The sequence below is a fragment of the Tursiops truncatus genome, chromosome 13, assembly GCF_011762595.2.
Source record: "Tursiops truncatus isolate mTurTru1 chromosome 13, mTurTru1.mat.Y, whole genome shotgun sequence".
NCBI lineage: Eukaryota > Metazoa > Chordata > Mammalia > Artiodactyla > Delphinidae > Tursiops > Tursiops truncatus.
Window position 1 is genome coordinate 7762088 of NC_047046.1, and position 20993 is coordinate 7783080.

The 20993-nt window shown below is 45.4% G+C and overlaps 1 protein-coding gene across 12 annotated transcripts in view; it reads right to left on the bottom strand.

Annotated features, from left to right (window-relative positions):
* TMEM120B (transmembrane protein 120B) overlaps positions 1 to 20993 on the bottom strand; it is a 62641-nt gene that overhangs the window by 31479 nt on the left and 10169 nt on the right. For 8 of the 12 annotated variants that reach the window (XM_073790022.1, XM_033836836.2, XM_033836835.2 and 5 more), the window contains one exon: positions 18987 to 19101. In XM_073790022.1, coding sequence (XP_073646123.1) covers positions 18987 to 19101 — 115 coding nt within the window. Of the gene's footprint in view, positions 1 to 15798; positions 15924 to 17509; positions 17716 to 18986; positions 19102 to 20993 lie in introns of those variants that run through there. The other 4 variants (XM_073790024.1, XM_033836838.2, XM_073790021.1 and 1 more) reach the window with 4 other exon arrangements.

Below are 20993 nucleotides of genomic sequence, written 5' to 3' on the forward strand. Positions count from 1 at the left end.
GACCAAGAGTTAGCCACTGGGTTGCAAGCAGAAGTGATGTAAGTTCTGAACCACATTTTTTTTTTAACCATTACACCTGCCATTTCTAGCTATTCAGTTTTCACATGTCAAGCCAACATTTTCTGCCAAGAATAACTGAACCACATTTTTATAAGGAATGGCTTGCCCTCCACTCTCTCTTTCCCTGGCTGGCAAATGGCAACAATGGATCCAGTTACCTTGAAACCAGAGATGGAAGCCACATAATACAAATGACAAAGCCCACTGTACCCTCCTCAGCCAAACGAACCTGGATCCCGGGTGACCTCATGTGACAGGGCTTCCCACCTGTGACTGTTTTACAACAAGACCACCAAGCCTTTAGCACTCCTCACATAGAGAAGTGGGTTCTCTGTTCCCTCCCATTAAAAGTAGGCTTATGGCTGATTTGACCAATAAAATATGTCAAAATTACCCAAAAAGCAAACAATCTGATTAAAAAATGGGCAGAAGATCTGAATAGACATTTTTCCAAAGAAGCCATACAGATAGCCAACAGGCACATGAAAAGATGCTCAACACTGCTAATCATCAAATAAATGCAAATCAAAACCACAGGGAGATATCATCTCACACCTGTCAGAATGGCTGTCATCAAAAAAGACCACAATTAACAAATGTTGGCGAGGATGTGGAGAAAAGAGAACCCCTGTGCACTGTTGGTGGGAATGTAAATTGGTGCAGCCACTGTGGAAACAGTACGGAGGTTCCTCAAAAAACTAAAAATAAAAAAAAATTAAAAAAAAATAAAAATAAAAATAGAACTACCACATGATCCAGCAATTCCACTCCTGGGTATATATCTGAAGAAAATGAAAATACTAATTAAAAAAGATATAGGCACAGCAGCATTATTTACAATAACCAAGATATGGAGGCAACCTAAATGTCTGTCAACAGACAAATGGATAAAGATGTGGTATATATATATATATACAGTGGAATACTACTCAGCCATAACAAAGAATGAAATTTTGCCATTTTCAACAACATGGATGGACTTGGAGGGTATTATGCTTAGTGAAATAAGTGAGACAGAGAAAGACAAACACGGTATGATATCATTTATATGTGGAATCTTAAAAAAATAAAACTAGTGAATATAACAAGAACAGACTCACAGATACAGAGAACACACTAGTGGTTACCAGTGGGAAGAGAGAAGGGGGAGACGGGCATGATAGGAGTAGGGGATTAAGAGGTACAAACTGTTATGCATAAAATAAATAAGTTACAAGCATATATTCTAGTAGAGAATGGACTTGAGGACACGAGGAGGGGGAAGGGTAAGCTGGGACGAAGTGAGAGAGTGGCATGGACTTATATGTACTACCAAATGTAAAATAGATAGCTAGTGGGAAGCAGCCGCATAACACAGGGAGATCAGCTTGGTGCTTTGTGACCACCTAGACGGTGGGATAGGGACGGTGGGAGGGAGATGAAAGAGGGAGGAGATATGGGGATATATGTATATGTATAGGTGATTCACTTTGTTATAAAGCAGAAACTGACACACCACTGTAAAGCAATTATACTCCAATAGAGATGTTAAAAAAAAAAGGATATACTGTACAACACAGGGAATACAGCCAACATTTTATCATAAGCATAAGTGAAATATAACCTTTAAAAATTGTGAACCACTAGGCACTTCCCTTGTGGCTCAGTGGTTAAGAATCCGCCTGCCACAAAAACAGAAATATACATCAATGGAACAGGAGAGAAAGCCCAGAGATAAACCCACGCACATATGGTCACCTTATCTTTGATAAAGGAGGCAAGAATATACACTGGAGAAAAGACAGCCTCTTCAATAAGTGGTGCTGGGAAAGCTGGAGAGTTCCATGTAAAAGAATGAAATTAGAACATTCCCTAACACCATACACAAAAATAAACTCAAAATAGATTAAAGACCTAAATGTAAGGCCAGACACTATAAAACTCTTAGAGGAAAACATAGGCAGAACACTCTATGACATAAATCACAGCAAGATCCTTTTTGACCCACCTCCTAGAGAAATGGAAATAAAAACAAAAATAAACAAATGGGACCTAATGAAACTTAAAAGCTTTTGCACAGCAAAGGAAACCATAAACAAGACAAAAGGACAACCCTCAGAACGGGAGAAAATATTTGCAAATGAAGCAACTGACAAAGGATTAATCTCCAAAATATACAAGCAGCTCACGCAGCTCAATATCAAAAAAACGAACAACCCAATCCAAAATTGGGCAGAAGACCTAAATAGACATTTCTCCAAAGTAGACATATAGATTGCCAAAAAACACATAAAAGGATGCTCAATATCACTAATCATTAGAGAAATGCAAATCAAAACTACAGTGAGGTATCACCTTACACCAGTCAGAATGGCCATCATCAAAAAATCTACAAACAACAAATGCTGGAGAGGGTGTGGAGAAAAGGGAACCCTCTTGCACTGCTGGTGGGAATGTAAATTGATACAGCCACTGTGGAAAACAGTATGGAGGTGCCTTAAAAAACTAAAAATAGAACTACCATATATGACCCAGCAATCCCGCTACTGTGCATATACCCTGAGAAAACCATAATTCAAAAAGAGTCATGTACCACAATGTTCATTGCAGCTCTATTTACAATAGCCAGGACATGGAAGCAACCTAAGTGTCCATCAACAGATGAATGGATAAAGAAGATGTGGCATATATATACAATGGAATATTACTCAGCCATAAAAAGGAATGAAATTGAGTTATTTGTAGTGAGGTGGATGGATCTAGAGTCTGACATACAGAGTGAAGTAAGTCAGAAAGAGAAAAACAAATACCATACGCTAACACATATATATGGAATCTAAAAAAAAAAAAAAGATTCTGAAGAACCTAGGGGCCGGACAGGAATAAAGACACAGACGTAGAGGATGGACTTGAGGACGCGGGGAGGGGGAAGGGTAAGCTGGGACAAAGTGAAAGAGTGGCATTGACATATATACACACCAAATGTAAAACAGGTAGCTAGTGGGAAGCAGCCGCATAGCACAGGGAGATCAGCTCGGTGCTTTGTGACCACCTAGAGGGGTGGGATAAGGAGGGTGGGAGGGAGACGCAAGAGGGAGGGGATATGGGAATATATGTATGCATATCACTGATTCACGTTGTTTTACAGCAGAAACTAACACAACAATGTAAAGCAATTATCCTCCAATAAAGATGTTAAAAAAAAAAAAGGAATCCACCTGCCAATGCAGGGGACACAGGTTTGAGCCCTGGTCCAGGAAGATCCCACATGCCGCGGAACAACTAAGCCTGTGCACCACAACTACTGAGCCTACGCGCTAGAGCCCGTGAGCTACAACTACTGAAGCCCACGCGCCTGGAGCCCGTGCTCCACCACAAGAGAAGTCACCGCAATGAGAAGCCCACGCACCACAACAAATAGTACCCACCGCTCACCGCAACTAGAGAAAGCCTGTGCACAGCAATGAAGACCCAACGTAACCAAATAAATAAATAAATAAATTTATTTTAAAGAAAGTTGTGAACCACTATATTGTACACCTGAAACATATAGTACTGTTAAGTCAACTATACCTCAATTTTTTTTAAATGGCAGAAGTGACACTATAAAATTTCTGAGAAAAAGTCACGGAAGGCCACGTAGCTTCTGCCTTATTTGCTGGAACACAAGCTCTTGGAACAAAATGTTCAACTACCCTGGGGCCACCATGCTTCATGGAAACCCTAACCACATAGAGAAGTCACATGGAGGCAGCCTGATCAATAGCCCCAACTAAGACAAACCTTGTTATTCCAGCTCAGGTCCCAGACATGAGGGTCAAGAAATCTCCAGATGATTCCAGCCCCAGGCATGTGAGTTACTCCCAGCCATTCACGTCTTCCCAGCTAAGGCCGCTGACCTCATGGAGCACCGTCAAGCCATCCCCACCATGCCCTGCCTAAACTCCTGACCCACAGACTCTGTGAGCAAAATGCAATAACTGTTGCTTTATGCAGCAACAGATAACTGGAACACCACTCACCCTGGACCACATCCCACTCTGAACTGTTATGCGAGAAAGAAAGAAGCTACCTCATTTAAACCCTTTTATTAGGATACCTCTTTGCTACAGCAGCATAGCTTATACCCTAAAGCACATACTTCTGATTTTGTAAAATATATTAACAGTATCAGAATATAGATATGATTTCACAACTTTCTTTTCTCACTCAACAATATGTCTTATAGATCTACCCACGTAAGAATATATAGATGTATTTCATTTTTTTTAGACCTGTGCAGTACTTCATGCTGTGGACATACAACAGTTTATTTAGCCATTTTCCTATCACTGGGTGTTTAGGTTGTTTCCAGTCTCTGACTATAACCGACAATGCAGCACTGAATAATATCCTTGCACTGTCTCTCTGGGGAAATGTGCAAGTGTCTCTGGGGAAGAGAAGTGGAATTGCTGGGTCACAGGGTACCGGCTTGATTTTAGTTTTAACAGATCTTGGCAAATTGCCTGCAAAGTGACTGTGACAATTTACACTCCCACCCACAGCATATGACAGCTGTCCTCCACACCTCACCAAGCAACACTCACTGCTATCCCCACTGACTTTTTTTTTCTTGGCCACCCTGCACGGCCTACGGGATCCTAGTTCCCTGACCAGGGACCGAACCTGTGCCCTCTGCAGTGAGAGCACAGAGTCCCAACCACTGCACTGCCAGGGAATTCCCCCCACTGACTTTCTTATGGGCACTTTTCCGATGCTTCACTGGTGATATTTTCTGCCCAATCCTAAGGCATCAGACTGAGTAGGGATAGGAAGTCCATGGCCCTTCCCATAATTTTGTCCCTTGGCACATACAATCATTCCTGATCCTTAAGAGTTCTCCGTCTCTCTCTCTGCCATTGGCTAGAACCACTTCCCAAGGGAGATCTGATACTGGAGACCACACGTCCGGTCCACCCTGCCCTCGGCTCCAGGCTCAGGATTTGCCAGTCTTGAGGACAACGTGGGGTCTGGGGGGCTGGAAACAAGGCCCTTAGTGTGACATGCTCTCCATTCCCAGGGCACTCCTTGCCCACGCCCAGTCTCTGCTGATTCTACCTCATGCCAGTCCCACAAGCAGCAGGAAAGATTATCAACTCATTTCTTGGATTCTAAATTTTTTCCAGACCTGCTGTCTCTCAGTCTTTTTTCAACTGTGGCAAAAATATATAACATAAAATTTACCATGTTAATCATTAAATTTAAAAAAATTTTCTACTTGTAACAAAATACACATAAAATTTACCATCTTAACCATTTTATGTGTACAACTCAGTGGCATCTAATATGCTCACATCACTGAGTAACCATTACCACCATCCATCTCCAGAACTTTTTCATCATTGCAACTGAAACTCCAAACCTGTCACACAATAATTCAATTTCCTGTTCCCCGCCCAGCCCCTGGCAACCACCACTCTACTTTTTGTTCTATGAATTTGACTCCTCTAGGTATAAGTTGAATCATACAGTATTTATACTTTTTGTGCCTGACTTATTTAGACATATCATCATGGCTCCAAGGTCCATCCAAATTGCAGCATGTAGCAGAATTTCCTTCCTTTTTAAGGCTGAACAATATCCTGCAGTATGTATATACCACATTTTATCCACTCATCTGTTGATGAACACCTGGGTTGCTTCCATCTTTTGGATATTGTGAATAATGTTACTATGAACATGGGTGGATAAATATTTGTTCGAGTCCCTCCTTTTAATTCTTTTGAGTATATAATCAGAAGTAGAATTTCTGGATCATAAGGTAATCCACGTTTAACTTTTTCAAGGAACTGCCATACCGTTTTCCAGAGAGGCTGTACCATTTTACAACAGCTGTCTCTTTTTTTTTTTTTTTTGGCTGCGTTGGGTCTTCATTGCTGCGCGCAGGCTTCCTCTAGTTGTGGCGAGCGGAGGCTACTCTTCGCTGCGGTGTGCGGGCTTCTCATTGTGCAGCACGGGCTCTAGGCACGCGGGCTTCAGTACTTGTGGCACTTGGGCTCCGCAGTTGTGGCTTGCAGGCTCTAGAGCGCAGGCTCACTAGTCGTGGCGCACGGGCTTAGTTGCTCCGTGGCATGTGGGATCTTCCCGGAACAGGGCTGGAACCCATGTCCCCTGTATTGGCAGGTGGATTCTTAACCGCTGCGCCACCAGGGAAGTCCCCACAGACCCTCAGTTGGACTTGTGCTTTGAGATGTTTTTTTCCAGGAACAGGAGGATGAGCCACACTGAGGCAATCCAATCCTGCCTTTCATCCAGCCAGCCCTGTGTCCTTGAATGCAACTAGTCGCCAGATGGAAGCTTTCTGTTGTTTTTGCCAGCTCAGCAGCTGTTCCCTTTCTGGTTAATGTCCCTATGGTTTCTTTGGAGATCCATCCCTCCCCAACACTCAGTCCATGAGATCTGGCTAGGAGCAGGTTTACCCCAGGTTCCAGGGCAAATGACCCAGGCCTGGCCAATCAGAATATCAGCCTCCTGACCAGGCTGGCTGACTCAGGGACGAGCATTCAAAACCAATGAACCTCAGTGGTGGGGTTTTATCAGAACTGTTGGAAAAAAAAACAAACCTCTTTTTCCCCTAGTTCTCAAGGTAGCAGGTTCTCTACCTTAGCAGAGCTAATGGGGCTGCCTTGCCTGGGAATGAACCCAACTGAGAGGAAAACAGGATGGAGAGGCAAACAAAGGCTGAGCCCTGACGGTTTCATTTAAGCCCCTGGATCGGCTTATATCTGAAGGCGGTACACCTTTGACTTCCCTATTAATGTAAGCAAACAAATGCCATTTTATTCTGTTTGGCTTTTTAAGAGGCAAGTGTCAGAATCTAGATTAACATGCCAAAGAACAGAGCTTTCCATCTGGGCAAAGTTAACCACACCAGGTAAGAAGAGAAGCCATAAATCTTGGACTCTTTATTACCAAGCTCTTGCCCTGGTCACTGTCATTTATTTTTATTTTTATTTTTTGCGGTACGCGGGCCTCTCACTGTTGTGGCCTCTCCCGTTGCGGAGCACAGGCTCCGGACGCGCAGGCTCAGCGGCCATGGCTCACGGGCCCAGCCGCTCCGTGGCATGTGGGATCTTCCCGGACCGGGGCACGAACCCGCGTCCCCTGCATCGGCAGGCGGACTCCCAACCACTGCGCCACCAGGGAAGCCCCTAAACCATCATTTTTTAACAACTTTATTGAAGTATAATTTACATGTCATAACATTCTCATTTTAAGTGTACAATTCAGTGATTTTTATACATTTATCAAGTTATGCAACTATCACCACATCCAGTTTTAAAACATTCCATTATCCAGTAAGATCTCCAGTGTCTATGAGCACTCGCTCCCCACTCTTCCCTCCTCCCAGCTCCTGGCAACCACTAATCCACCTTCTGTCCCTATAGATGTCTTTTCTGGATACTTCATATAAATGGAATCATACAATATGTGGCTTTGCGTCTGGCTTCTTTCACGTAGCATACTGTTTTTGACGTGTATTTATGTTGTAGTATGTATCAATTTTTATTACTACTCAGCACTTATATCACATTTTGTTCATTCATCTACCAGCTGTTAGACATTTGGGTTATTTCCACTTTTTGGGTACTATGAATAATGCTGCCATGAACATTCATGTACAAGTCTTTGTGTTAGATACCTATTTTCCTTTCTCTTGGATAGATACCTAGGAATGGAATTGTTGGGTCATATGGTAAGTATATGTTTAACTTTCAAAGAAAATGCCAGAATGCCAAACCACTATTTTTATTTCTAAACTAGGCAGCAGTGTATTGGAGCAAGGGAGACACTCACTGAAAACTGGGAGTTGGGTCTCTGCACACAGTGCAAGGAGGACCAGCTTATTAAACATGATTGACTCCCACTTCAAGTTGCTACCTCCAAAAATAACCCAGAGTGCTGGGGGCACCAAAGCAGACAAGCAGCTATGGAAGAAAGGACTCTACTCTGCTGCCCGAAGCAAGTCCCAACCCCCCAACTATCTAGTTCAAGACCAAGCAAAGAAAACAGACACACTTAAGGAACCTCCATACTGTTCTCCGTAGTGGCTGTATCAATTTACCTTCCCACCAACAGTGCAGGAGGGTTCCCTTTCCAGCACACCCTCTCCAGCATTTATTGTTTCTAGATTTTTTGATAATGGCCATTCTGACCGGCGTGAGGTGATACCTCACTGTAGTTTTGATTTGCATTTCTCTTAAAAAACTAAAAATAGAACTATCATATGACCCAGCAATCCCATTATTGGGCATATACCCTGAGAAAACCATAATTCAAAAAGAGTCATGTGCGCTGATGCAGGGGACACGGATTTGTGCCCCGGTCCGGGAAGATCCCACATGCCACGGAGCGGCTGGGCCCGTGAGCCATGGCCGCTGAGCCTGCGCGTCCGGAGCCTGTGCTCCGCAACGGGAGAGGCCCATGTACCGCCCACAACAGTGAGAGGTCCATGTACCGCAAAAAAAAAAAAAAAAAAGAGTCATGTGCCACAATGTTCACTGAAGCTCTATTTACAATAGGCAGGACATGGAAGCAACCTAAGTGTCCATCGACAGATGAATGGATAAAGAAGATGTGGCACATATATACAACGGAATATTACTAGCCATAAAAAGAAACAAAATTGAGTTATTTGTAGTGAGGTGGATGGATATAAAGTCTGTCATACAGAGTGAAGTCAGAAAGAGAAAAACAAATACCATATGCTAACACATATATATGGAATCTAAAAAAAAAAAAAAGGTTCTGAAGAAACTAGAGGCAGGACAGGAATAAAAACGCAGATATAGAGAATGGACTTGAGGACACAGGGAGGGGGATGGGTAAGCTGGGACGAAGTGAGAGAGTAGCATGGACATATATACACTACCAAATGCAAAACAGATAGCTAGTGGGAAGCAGCCGCATAGCACAGGGAGATCAGCTCAGTGCTTTGCGATGACCTAGAGGGGTGGAATAGGGAGGATGGGAGGGAGGTTCAAGAAGGAGGGGATATGGGGATATATGTATGCATATGGCTGATTCACTTTGTCGTACAACAGAAGCTAACACAGTATTGTGAAGCAATTATACTCTAATAAAGATCTATTTTAAAAAAAAGAGACGCACTTGATAAAATATCTAAAGATGGAGCTTTGGAGGCAGGAGGAAAGAGTATAGTTATAAGGTAAATATTGTCAGCAAAGAATCAAATGCTGGACTTCCCTGGTGGCGCAGTGGTTAAGAATCTTCCTGCCAATGCAGGGGACATGGTTTTGAGCCCTGGCCTGGGAAGATGCCACGTGCTGCAGAGCAACTAAGCCCGTGCGCCACAACTACTAAGCCTGCGCTCTAGAGCCCTCGAGCCACAACTACTGAGCCCACGTGCCACAACTACGTAAGTCCACACACCTAGAGGCCCTGCTCTGCAACAAAGGGAAGTCCATGCACCACAATAAAGAGTAGCTCCCGCTCGCTGCAACTAGAGAAAGCCTGCACACAGCAACAAAGAACCAATGCAGCCAAAAATAAATTAATTAAAAAAAATTAATTAAAAAGAAAAATTTCTCGGGCTTCCCTGGTGGCGCAGTGGTTGGGAGTCCGCCTGCCGGTGCAGGGGACGTGGGTTCAGGTCCTGGTCCGGGAAGATCCCACATGCCACAGGGCAACTAAACCTGTGCACCACAACTACTAAGCCTGTGCTCTAGATCCCGCGAGCCACAACTACTGAGCCTGTGCGCCTAGAGCCCGTGCTCCACAGGAGAAGTCACCGCAGTGAGAGGCCCGTGTACTGCAACGGAGAGTGGCCCCCGCTCTCCGCAACTAGAGAAAGCCACGTACAGCAACGAAGAACCAAAGTAGCCAAAAATAAATAAATAAATAAATAAATATTTCTCTTTCTCCGAGAGAAAACGCAAGCATCATACACTACTCAATTCTTCAGTAAATGATATTTGCATGGTCATAACCACATAAATGACTGAGACTATTTTTTAAATAAATTTATTTATTTATTTATTTTTGGCTGCATTGGGTCTTTGTTGCCGTGCATGGGCTTTCTCTAGTTGCAGCTAGCAGCGGCTACTCTTCGTTGCAGTGCGCAGGCGGTGGCTTCTCTTGTTGCAGAGCACGGGCTCTAGGCGTGCGGGCTTCAGTAGTTGTGGCACGTGGGCTCAGTAGTTGTGGCTCGTGGGCTCTAGAACGCAGCCTCAGTAGTTGTGGCGCATGGGCTTAGTTGTTCTGCAGCATGTGGGATCTTCCCGGACCAGGGCTTGAACCCATGTCCCCTGCATTGGCAGGCAGATTCTTAACCACTGTGCCACCAGGGAAGCCTGAGCCTATTTTTTTTAATAAACCTTTTGGTACTGTTAGGTTACTTTTTGGTCTCCTGCTCATTTTATTATGAAATATTTCAGACATATTGAAAAAGACAGAAAATCATATAATAAAAAACAAATATAACATTAATACCCATATTCTCACCCTCAGTTTAAGAAATAATAGGGCCCAAAGAGTTGAGAGGCCCTATGTACTCTTTCTACGTGGTATTCCCATCTGCTGCCCCCAATGAGGGGAACCTCTATGCTGGTTATGTCCACCCCCACGCCCACCCCAGATCAATTCTGTCTTTCTCTGTGCCCTGGGACTGCATCTCCCAGGCTCCCTTGCCCTGCCTCCTACCTAGCCAATGGGATGCCAGGACAGAAGACTGGAGAGCGGGAGGAGAGAGAGGCTGGGGTATTGGTTCCTCCTGCCTCCTCCCTGCTTTGCTACAGCTTTTGACCACTGCAGCTCCTGTCCTGCAGCTCCCCTTTCCCTGCAACAAGCTCTGGTGACGGCCCCTTCCCTCTGCCCCTTAGGATGAGGACTGGTTCCAGCTCCAGGGACCTCGTCTTTAAACTGCCACACCTCTGTAAATAGTCCCTTCCTTAGACTTTTTTCAGTGACACCCATTTGGAAGAGTCATTTGCTTCCTGCCAGGGCCCTGCCCAAATCTCCACTATACTGAATCTGGCCCATATCACTCCCTTGCAAGTCTTTATATTTGTACTACATAGACATGTATCAGTAAGCAAAACATAGTGCTGTTTTGAATGCTTTTAACTTTATTATACATGTCATACTATACATACCCCTTGGCAACTTTTCACACAATGTTGCTGGGTTGTTTTTTTTTTTTTTTTGAGGTTTTGGTGGGGTTTTTTTTAACATCTTTATTGGAGTATAATTGCTTTACAAGGTTGTGTTAGTTTCTGCTTTATAACAAAGTGAGTCAGCTATACATATACATATATCCCCATATCTCCTCCCAATGTTGCTTTTCTTTTTAAAATATTTATCCATGTTGATACATATAGCTCTAGTTTATTCATCTGATCTTCATACCACACTCTATGGATGTTCAGTGGAATTATCCATTCTGATGGACAGTTAGGTTTCCAGTTTTCAGCTGTTACAGAATTCTTATACATATCTCCTATTTGAGTTTTTAACTATGTGGATATGTATTATTTATAAAAATGTAGAATAGATCAGAGAGAGACAGACACTAACATTGGCTCTGTAAGCTGAGATACCCATAGCTCCTTTCCTACATGTCTGATTACCATCCTTTTATACCATGTATGGGAGACACAAACAATTGAATTTCTGCTGGAAGATTTGGAGATCTGCCGCCTCTCCTGTCCTCTGAGGCCCCAAACTCTGCCCCACTGGGAAGATGAGGTTAATGAGTCCAGGTGCCAGCACAGCTGTGAAACATCTAGAGATGCCCTTTCAACACAGCTTGGCTGAGTCACAACTCTTGAGTAAACGTTTATTGCAAGAACTGCCGGCAATCAAGAATTCCCTGGTGGTCCAGTGGTTAGGAGTCCACACTTAGGAGTCCGAACTCTGCAGGGGGCAAGGGTTCTATCCCTGGTCGGGGAACTAAGAAACTGCAAGCCACGCGGTGCGGCCAAAAATTTTAAAAAAAGAAAGAAAGAAAGAATTGCCAGCAATGGAATCATATGCCATTTTCAGACAGGGCCCTGGTCTAGGAACATTGCAAGTTGGTGGGCAACCCAGCAGACTGCAACAGAGCCATGGCCACCACTAAAATGTGGTCACTTACAGGTGTGGCTGGTGCTAAGTTTTCAAGAGACTGCATTTATATAGTTCTCCTTCCAAGGAATCAACATCAAATAAAGATTTCTGAATGCTGAATATACTGAACTAAGACTCAGTATGCCATGGAAACACTACCAAAGATAGCAAGTTGACTTCACCTAAACTGTATCAATTCTATACTGGGAAAGATTCTGAGTCATGCGCCAGGATCGATTAGTAATGTCTGTTATAGGAGCAGTAAGTGAGGGCATCAGCATGCATGTCAGGCATTTGGAAGACAGAATAACATAATGGTTAAGTGATTAGGCTTGAGAGTCAGACTGCCTTCATGTCCAGAGTCTGCCACTTCTTAAGTTTCCTCAGTTGTGGAAGAGCTAGGGGATGAGCTATATGTTAACAGGCATGTACTGGTTTTTGAAAATCAGCTTTACAGGTAGAATTTACATACGAATTCACCAATTTTCAGGTATACATAACGAATTTTGGCAAATACATATAGTTGTGTAACCACCACCACAATCAGGACATAAAACAAAGGTTCCCAAACTTTGTTGGTTCACCACACCCTTAGCGTCTCAGTAAACTTTTCACAGAGTCCTTAAGCCAAATAATTGAAAAGTATTTATGTCCTACCAACTTAGTAGCCTCTTGGGGAAAAAAGAATACACAGAAATTGACAAAAGTATTTTTATTTCATTCAGAAGTAACCAAAATTATTTACGGATGTGTGTGCCTGTCGGGCTCTGCACAAAATCTCAAACCTTGGGAATAGATTGGACACTGTCATCCTCATTTCTTGTTCTAAATTGATTTTCACATAGTATTTGATTTTAATCAGCCCCCAAAACCCAACTTCACAAAGATATGACATCATTAAAAAGATGTGTGGGGCTTCCCTGGTGGTGCAGTGGTTAAGAGTCCGCCTGCCGATGCAGGGGACACGGGTTCGTGCCCTGGTCCGGGAAGATCCCACGTGCCGCGGAGCGGCTAGGCCCATAAGCCATGGCCGCTGAGCCTGCGCTCCACAACGGGAGAGGCCACAACAGGTGAGAGGCCCGTATACCGAAAAAAAAAAAAAAAGATGTGTGAAACATTCTTTTTAATGACAGATATTGTGTTTCCCTTGAAAATTTAAATTATCCCATAGTCCCCCTGTGAGCTTGCTGCAGCTCCTTGGAGGTGCCTTAACACAGTTTGTGAGGCACAGATATAGACTGTTTCTATTACTCCTAAAAAGATACCTGTCCAGCATCCTTCTCTGTTTTTTTTTTTTTTTTACTACCAGTATTTTGATTTTCCTTCATGGGACCACCCCTCCACCACTCTTATTTCACGTGGTTTGAACAGCACTTATTCCAGTCCTGGGCTCCAGGGGAGACATGTTAACCAAGACCCAGCCAATTAGTGCCACAGGGTCTGGTTAAGTAAGGGATAATCACATGATCCAAGTCGGGCCAATGAGAGTTAGCCCTGGGACTCCTGCCAGAATTACAGGAGAGAAGATGCTCTGTTTCTGAGGTTTGCTGAACTGGTAGATATCAGCCTGAGGCTGCCAATGCTCATCTTTGCCACAACATGGGAGAGACTGTTGAGAATGAAGTTGACATAGAGGAAACATACGCACACTCACACACACAGACATCACTGAAGCACCTGGATCCAGCCTTGCCTGAAGCCATTTCCCACTGGACTTCCCACTACATGAGCCAATAAAACATTTTTGTTTTTTGGCTTAAAGCTGGTTCAACTGGGTTTCTGCCACTTACCACTAAGAATCCTTACTAACGCATCATGTTAAAGCACCGTACAAATGAAATGAGTCCCCACAAGTCCAAAAGCTTCCTTCGAGAGCCAAGGGTCTCAGGATACTGTTGGAGCCCACTGTGTTAGGAACCCAAAAAGTATCTGATGGATACAGCAGGCCTGGGTTCAAATTCTGGCTCCTCGAGTTTCAAGTTACTTAACATCTCTTAGCCTCACTCTCATCTGTAAAGCCAGGCTGTCGTTTAGATTAAATGGAATAATCCATGTATCATACAGTCAGCTCTTATCGTTGCTGCTATTATTGTCAGCCTTTGTTTTCTAGATAAAGAAAAGCTCAGAGAGGCGGCTTGCTAAAGGTCAGATGCTAGGCAGTGGCAGAGTTCAGGCCTGAACCTAGGAATCCTGACTCCCTGTCTGGAGTTCTTTCCACAGAACCCACTTCTAGGGAAAGAGGCCCAGAAGGCAATGCAAGATGGGAGAGAAACAAAAGAGTACCCGGGGCACAGACCTGCCTTGGGTAGTAGTTAAGAGTATACAGGCCCTGTCATGGATATAGAAAACAAACTTATGGTTACCAGGGGATGTGGGGGGAGGGATAAGTTGGGAGATTGGGACTGACATATACACACTACTATATATAAAACAGATAACTAATAAGGACCTACTGTATAGCACAGGGAACTCTACTCAATACTCTGTAACAGCCTATATGGGAGAGGAATCTAAAAAAAAAAAAAAGAGTGGATATACGTATATGTATAACTGATTCACTTTGCTGTACATCTGAAACTAACACAACACTGTAAATCAGCTGTACTCTAATAAAAATTAAAAAAAAAAAGAGTATAGACTCTGATGTTCAATGCCTGGGTTTGAATCCTGAATCCAGTACTCATAAGCCGTGTGATTTGGGGTACATTTTTCACTCTGCAAGATGGGTATAACAGGATCTATTTCACAGGGTTTTTTTTTTTCAAGGGTTTTAATAAAATAATACTTATCTTCCTACTTCCACCCTGTCCGCCTCATGTCTATTCTATACACAGCAGCCAGAGGGATGCCCGTTTCATTGGTAACAAAAGCCAAAAATCTTACAATGGCCTACCCTGCATTTCTGTGAGGTCAGGGTTAGGGAGAGGCTTCTTCGGGCCACCTCCTTCCTGGGTGGAGAGGGACGAGGTTTCCAGAGATGCAAGACAGGAAATGCACATTAAATCACCTGCCACCACATCTGTAAGTGACCTTCTGTGGTCACACCACAGGCCACAGGGCCAAACATGCACTGGTCTCAGACTAATGCTCAATTCACCGGCATGGCCGAAACCGCAACCAGGCAAAGCCAAAGTCCTCACGGTGACTCGACCTTGCCCCCGAGTCCAGAGAGGCCCTGGCAGATGCAAATCACAGGCAAAAGAAAACAGATCCTTTCCTCTAGAAAGTCCCAGAGATTATGACTTTTTTAGGGATGGGGAGGAATTCCAAAGACCTTTCAAATCCTCTAGGATCTGAAATTAGATTTCCTCTTTCCTCCCTTCACTGGAAAAAGGGAAGAAGAGGTAAAACACAAAGATATTATACATCATCCCAAGAAAGACAGAATCAGAGAGATATGAACATGAAACCCACAAATCCCAGATTCTGAGGCAGATATAGGTAAATTAAGACAGGCCGGGATTTTCTGGTGAAAAAAAAAGAGCCTTCCTATTGTTAACCTTGCCCACCTGCCTACCTGTTGTGACCTCCCTGTTCCCCAACAAATGTCTCATATCTGAAAGTCCACCCAACACAAACATAATGACAATATATACCCTACTTATTATATGCGTATTTCCAGAGACTTTCATCTCAGGAGTTCAGAGCTCTTACATTTATTATGGGGGTTGGGGGGAAGGGTGAGAAGTCAGACCTAGTCCAGTCCAGTTCCCCCACTGCCGAAGACGTGAGCAGGGGACATCACGGTTTCCACCTGGTCAGTCCTTCTACAGCCCTTGCTGTGCACCAGGGGACAAAATCCAGGGTTAATTCCCAATTCCTCTCTGTCCCTCACACACCTGAGTCCCAGAGACACCAAGTAAGAACATAACAAAAAGTCAAAAGTCTCCTTTATCTAATTGGTGTTAAGTGCATTAATTGCATAGCTCTGAAGCACTTCCCACCCTAATACCCTCCATGGCTCCACAGCTGCACATGACCTGAGAGCCTAGCAGGACAAAGCGTTAAGAAATAGCTGAGTCTTCTCGATGGCAGTGGAGCCTGAAGGGTCCCCTGGGAACTGAGTGGGCCCTAAGCCCTGGGCCTGAAGGAAAGGGCACGAACCCACACATGCTGGACAGGCCAAGAAAAAGTACCCTTCTGGTTCTGGTACCTTACTCTGTGCTCATGCCTGAAAAAGCACCTGCCTTCCTGCTCAGTCTCTCCAGCAACCCTCTCTCTATTCACCTGGACCTACGACATCATATCTAGAAAGACCCATCACAGACACCCTTGCCAATCTCCCCTCCCCTCCTCTGGACACAGTAAGAGGCCAACCAAACTGCAGACAAGAGCTACATGGACAGAGAAAATGTCACTGCTCCAGCTGAGGACAGGAAGGAGCGGGCTGGGGTGTTCCATGTGATTTAAGGCAAACAGAGCCCAACTCTGGAGAAAAGAGACACAATCCGGTAGCTGCGGAGGGAACAGCCTCATCTCCAAAAATGGTCCAGGCATCCCTCTTGGCCAACCCTAAGGTTTCCTGAGGCGTCTTTAGTCACCAAGGTAGATAGCTGAGGCCTCTGCGAACCTCCTATCGGAAACAACTTCTCCTGCCAGGCCCGCGCAGCGGCAATGCCATTCTCTCAAGGGGTCTCTTACACCCGCCCTCACCCCACCCAGTGTAAGGCTCTGGGCCAAATGGGTGAGGGCTGGGAGCAGCCTCTATCACTAAGGGAGGCAGCCCAGCTGTCACAAGTGACAGATGTCATCCACAACGCCAAACTCGGCCTGCAGCAGCGTCGGAGAGGCGGGCACAGACACAGGAGCCCCAAAGACTGAGAATAGGGGTCTCTAACCCCTAAGCAAAGTCTACAGGTTCAAGGTGAATGGCTCCCAAGCACACCTCTCAAAATGGAGCTGCAGAGGAGACGGCTGGCCCGCCAGAGTAAAGGACGAGTGGAGCTGCCGAAAGCTGGAGGGCGGCGGTGGGGTCAGGGGAGACCCCTGAGGAGGTGGGCGCTGGGCTTTCTCTTTGAGTCCCCAAACATACCTGTCCCCTCCGGCCTCCCCCACATGGACACGCCTGGAACTTCCCCTCAGAGGCCATAGACCAACTTTCTGCAGCGAAGGAGGTGCGCGGAGCAAAGAGCCGGCGCGAGGGCGGGGGAAATGGGGAGCTTCGACTCGGCGCCCAAAGGGGATGAAGAACTGAAATACTGGGAGATGGGAGGGGGCTGGCTCACGCGGACCACCAGCCCCCAGGGCCTAGCCAGGGGCAACCTCTGGGCCCTAATGGTTCCCACCGCCCGGGCTGGGCAAGCAGGAAGCGGAATACCCTGCACATCAGGTAGCAGAGTTTCAGGACTAGGTGGCCCGGTCCTACCTGCAGTTCCTGAAATTCTCCCTCCAGCTCATGCCACTCGCGCTCGCAACGCTCCAGCTGGCCGGCCATGGTGCAGTGGTGCGAGGCGGAGGCGGTTGCTCCTGCAGCGTGGCGCGGCCGGCCACCAGCACCCCACGCCTGTCCGCTCGCCGGCCGCCTTCCGAGGCACCAGCTGTTCCTGCGCAGCGGGAGCCACGCGCGCACCTGACGTCACAGCCCCGGCCCTGGTGCCCGCCCCACCCCTCGCCGGGAGTCAGGCCCTGCGCATGCGTACGCTCCGCCCCGGCTCCGCCCCCGCGCGTCGGGGGCCTGCCGGGGGGTTGCCGTAGCTTTGCAGAACTTGGTAGGGTCTACGGCTGCCCCCACCTTGGGAATGCTTCTGCGCCTCCAGAATCTCTCTCGCCTAGTTTGGGTGGGGAACTTGTCCGCAAACCGCATTTGTAGAGCTTATTTTACTTAAATTGTGTGTATTGGGGGTGTCTGGGATCCGGAGGTAGAAGGGAGATTGCGGGGAGGGAGCATTGCCTTAACTGAGCCAAAGCCAACGACGGCCTGGAGAGAGGGCCCTGTCATCTCACATTGTTATTATTTACTTCAACCAATACATCCTAGATCCTGCCCTCTAAGACTCTAGGTGACTCTCTTGACAGCTGTTTCTGTCGCTCAAATGACATAACCACCTCAATGCTAATTGAATCCAAATTCCGTCACCTCCCGGGCGTGGTCCTGCAAGATCTATCCCTGCCTAGTTTTCGAGTCACATCTCCTATCTCATCCCTCTCGATAAGTACTCTCCAGCCACGGTTTTTGTTGGTTTTTTCTTCCTACCCTTGCATGGAATATTCTTCCCTCTAAATCTTCATATGGTTGCCTTTTTCTCATCATTCTAGCCTTAGTTCAAATGACACCTGTATTAGTTTCTTAGGGCTGCCCAAATTACAAACTGGGTTAAGTACCACAAACTGGGTGGCTTGAACAACAGAAATGTATTCTCTCACAGTTCTGGAGGCTAGAAGTGAGAAATCAAGGAGTCAGCAAGATCATACTCCCTCTGAGACTCTGAGTAGAATCTTCTCTTGCTTCTTCATAGCTTATGGTGGTGGTGGTCAACCCTCAGCATTCTTTGGCTTGCAGCTTCACCCCTCCAATTTCTGCCTCTGTTTTACATGGCCTCTTTCCCTACGTGCTTGTCTCTGTGTGTCCTCTCCTCTTATAAGGACACCAGTCTCCTTGGATTAAGGGCCCACCCTACTCCAACATGAACTCATCTCAGTTTAACTAATTACATCTGCAAAAACCTAGTTCCAAATAAGGTCACATTCTGAGGGAGTGAGTATTAGAACTTCAACATATCTTTCTGTGGGACAAAATTCAACCTGTAACAACAGCTCTAAAAAAAAACTGTTCCTGAACACCCAACGGGTCATGCCTCCTCCCAGTCACATTTCACCTGCTTTATCTCCTTCATACAACTTACCATTCTATGGAAGTGTTTGTCTCCATGTTGGTTGCATGTTTCCCTCCATGGGTATATAATATAATCTCCATGAGATCTTAGGGATCTTGTCTCTGTTTTGGTCATCATTGGATCCCTAAAGCACACAGTAGGCCCTCAATAAATATTTGTTGAAGGAATAAACATTAAAGATCATCTACTGCAGAGGTTCTCAACTTCTGGGGTTCATAGACCCCTCTGAGAACTCTGCATGGGGAAAATGCACAAGAGCACACAGAGAAATATTTGCAGTTCTTATCTGAGGCGTGAAAAAGAGCGTGACTTACTCAAGATTCACAGGTAATTAATGACCAACTTTGATTTATGATTCTCATCTCTGGGGGTTGGGACTTCAACATATCTTTTTGGGAGACAATTGAACCCATAACAACACCTCTCAAAAAGGGTGAAACAGGATTTTTTTGCCAGCCTGTTATCGTTGACTGGATGTCAGATGTTGTGAAGTCGACCTTGTTGCCTTCCACCTCCCTTTTCCTCCTCCTTCTTTTGTATTTTAGTAGTTCTAAAAAATATTCTTGAGCTTTATATTGGATGTGGTTATTTGGAAACCATTTGATTCTTTTGAATCTTGCTTTTTTTTTTTTTTTGGCTGCATTGGGTCTTCGTTGCTGCGCGCGGGCTTTCTCTGGTTGTGGCGAGCGGGGGCTACTCTTCGTTGCGGTGCACGGGCTTCTCACTGCGGTGGCTTTTCTTGTTGAGGAGCATGGGCTCTAGGCACGCAGGCTTAGTAGTTGTGGCGCACGGGCTTAGCTGCTCTGCGGCATGTGGGAACTTCCCGGACCAGGGCTCGAACCTGTGCCCCCTGCATTGGCAGGCGGATTCTTAACCATTGCGCCACCAGGGAAGCCCTGAATCTTGCTTTTATCACTTACCTGGGACCCAAAGAGTGCTCAGTCTGGAGCTAATTTTTCTCCACTACTGAGGCAAGACCAGTGCCCACGAATCACGAAGTTTTCCAGTCTGGCTGGTGCAGGAACAGGCTGTATTCCTGGGCCTATGTAGGTGCCACACACTCTTACCTCTGATCATTTCAGGTAGCTCTTTCCCTGGCCTCCGGTAGTTGTACTTGTAAGCATGGGTTGACCAGGGCTCAGCTGATCCTAGAGGGGACTCTTTGCAGACCTCTGGATTCTCCATGTGCAGCTGTCTCCTCTCTAGAATTCTAACCTCCTTGGTTTCCCTGGACCCTCAGTTCTGTCGTCTCAACTCAGGGGGTCTGCCAGGCTCCACCTGGGGTCCCCCTGCCCTGTACCATGGCCTGGAAACTCTCTCAAGACAGTAAGCTGGGGGACTTCCCTGGCAGTCCAGTGCTTAAGACTCCATGCTTCCAATGCAGGGGGCGCGGGTTCGATTCCTGGCTGGGGAACTAGGATCCCACATAATGCATGGCACAGCCAAAAAAAAAAAAGACAATAAGCTGGACAATCACAGGGCTAACCCCACTTGTTTCCTGTGTCTCAGGGATCACCGTCCTCCATTGACTGATGTCCACCGTCTTGAAGAAACACATCATTTCATATTTATTTTCTCCATTCTTTTATTGTTTCAGGTGAGAAAGTAAATCTGGTCCATATTACTGCATCTTGGCTAGCAGAAGTCAGCATGATGCAGTTGAGATTCAGATGATTATTGTACGTTTCCGTAATTCATTCCTTTTCCCTTTGCTGAGTGTATTTCATTGTATGGATGGATCCATTTGTTTATCCGTTCACCAGTTGAGGTAACTTTGGGATGTTTCCAGTTTGGCTGGATTATAAACAAAAGTTTTTAAATTAAGTTTTTAAATATAGACGTTTTAAATGTAAGTTTTTTTTTAATGTAAGTTTTTAAATGTAAAATTTTTTTAATTAAGAAAAAGATGACAGTTTCATATAAAAATCCAGACTTTTACTTTCTCTTGAAAAGTGGAAAGATCTGGCCACACTGGGCTCATGTTCGTGCTCGGCAATGGGCTGGACCAGAGGAACA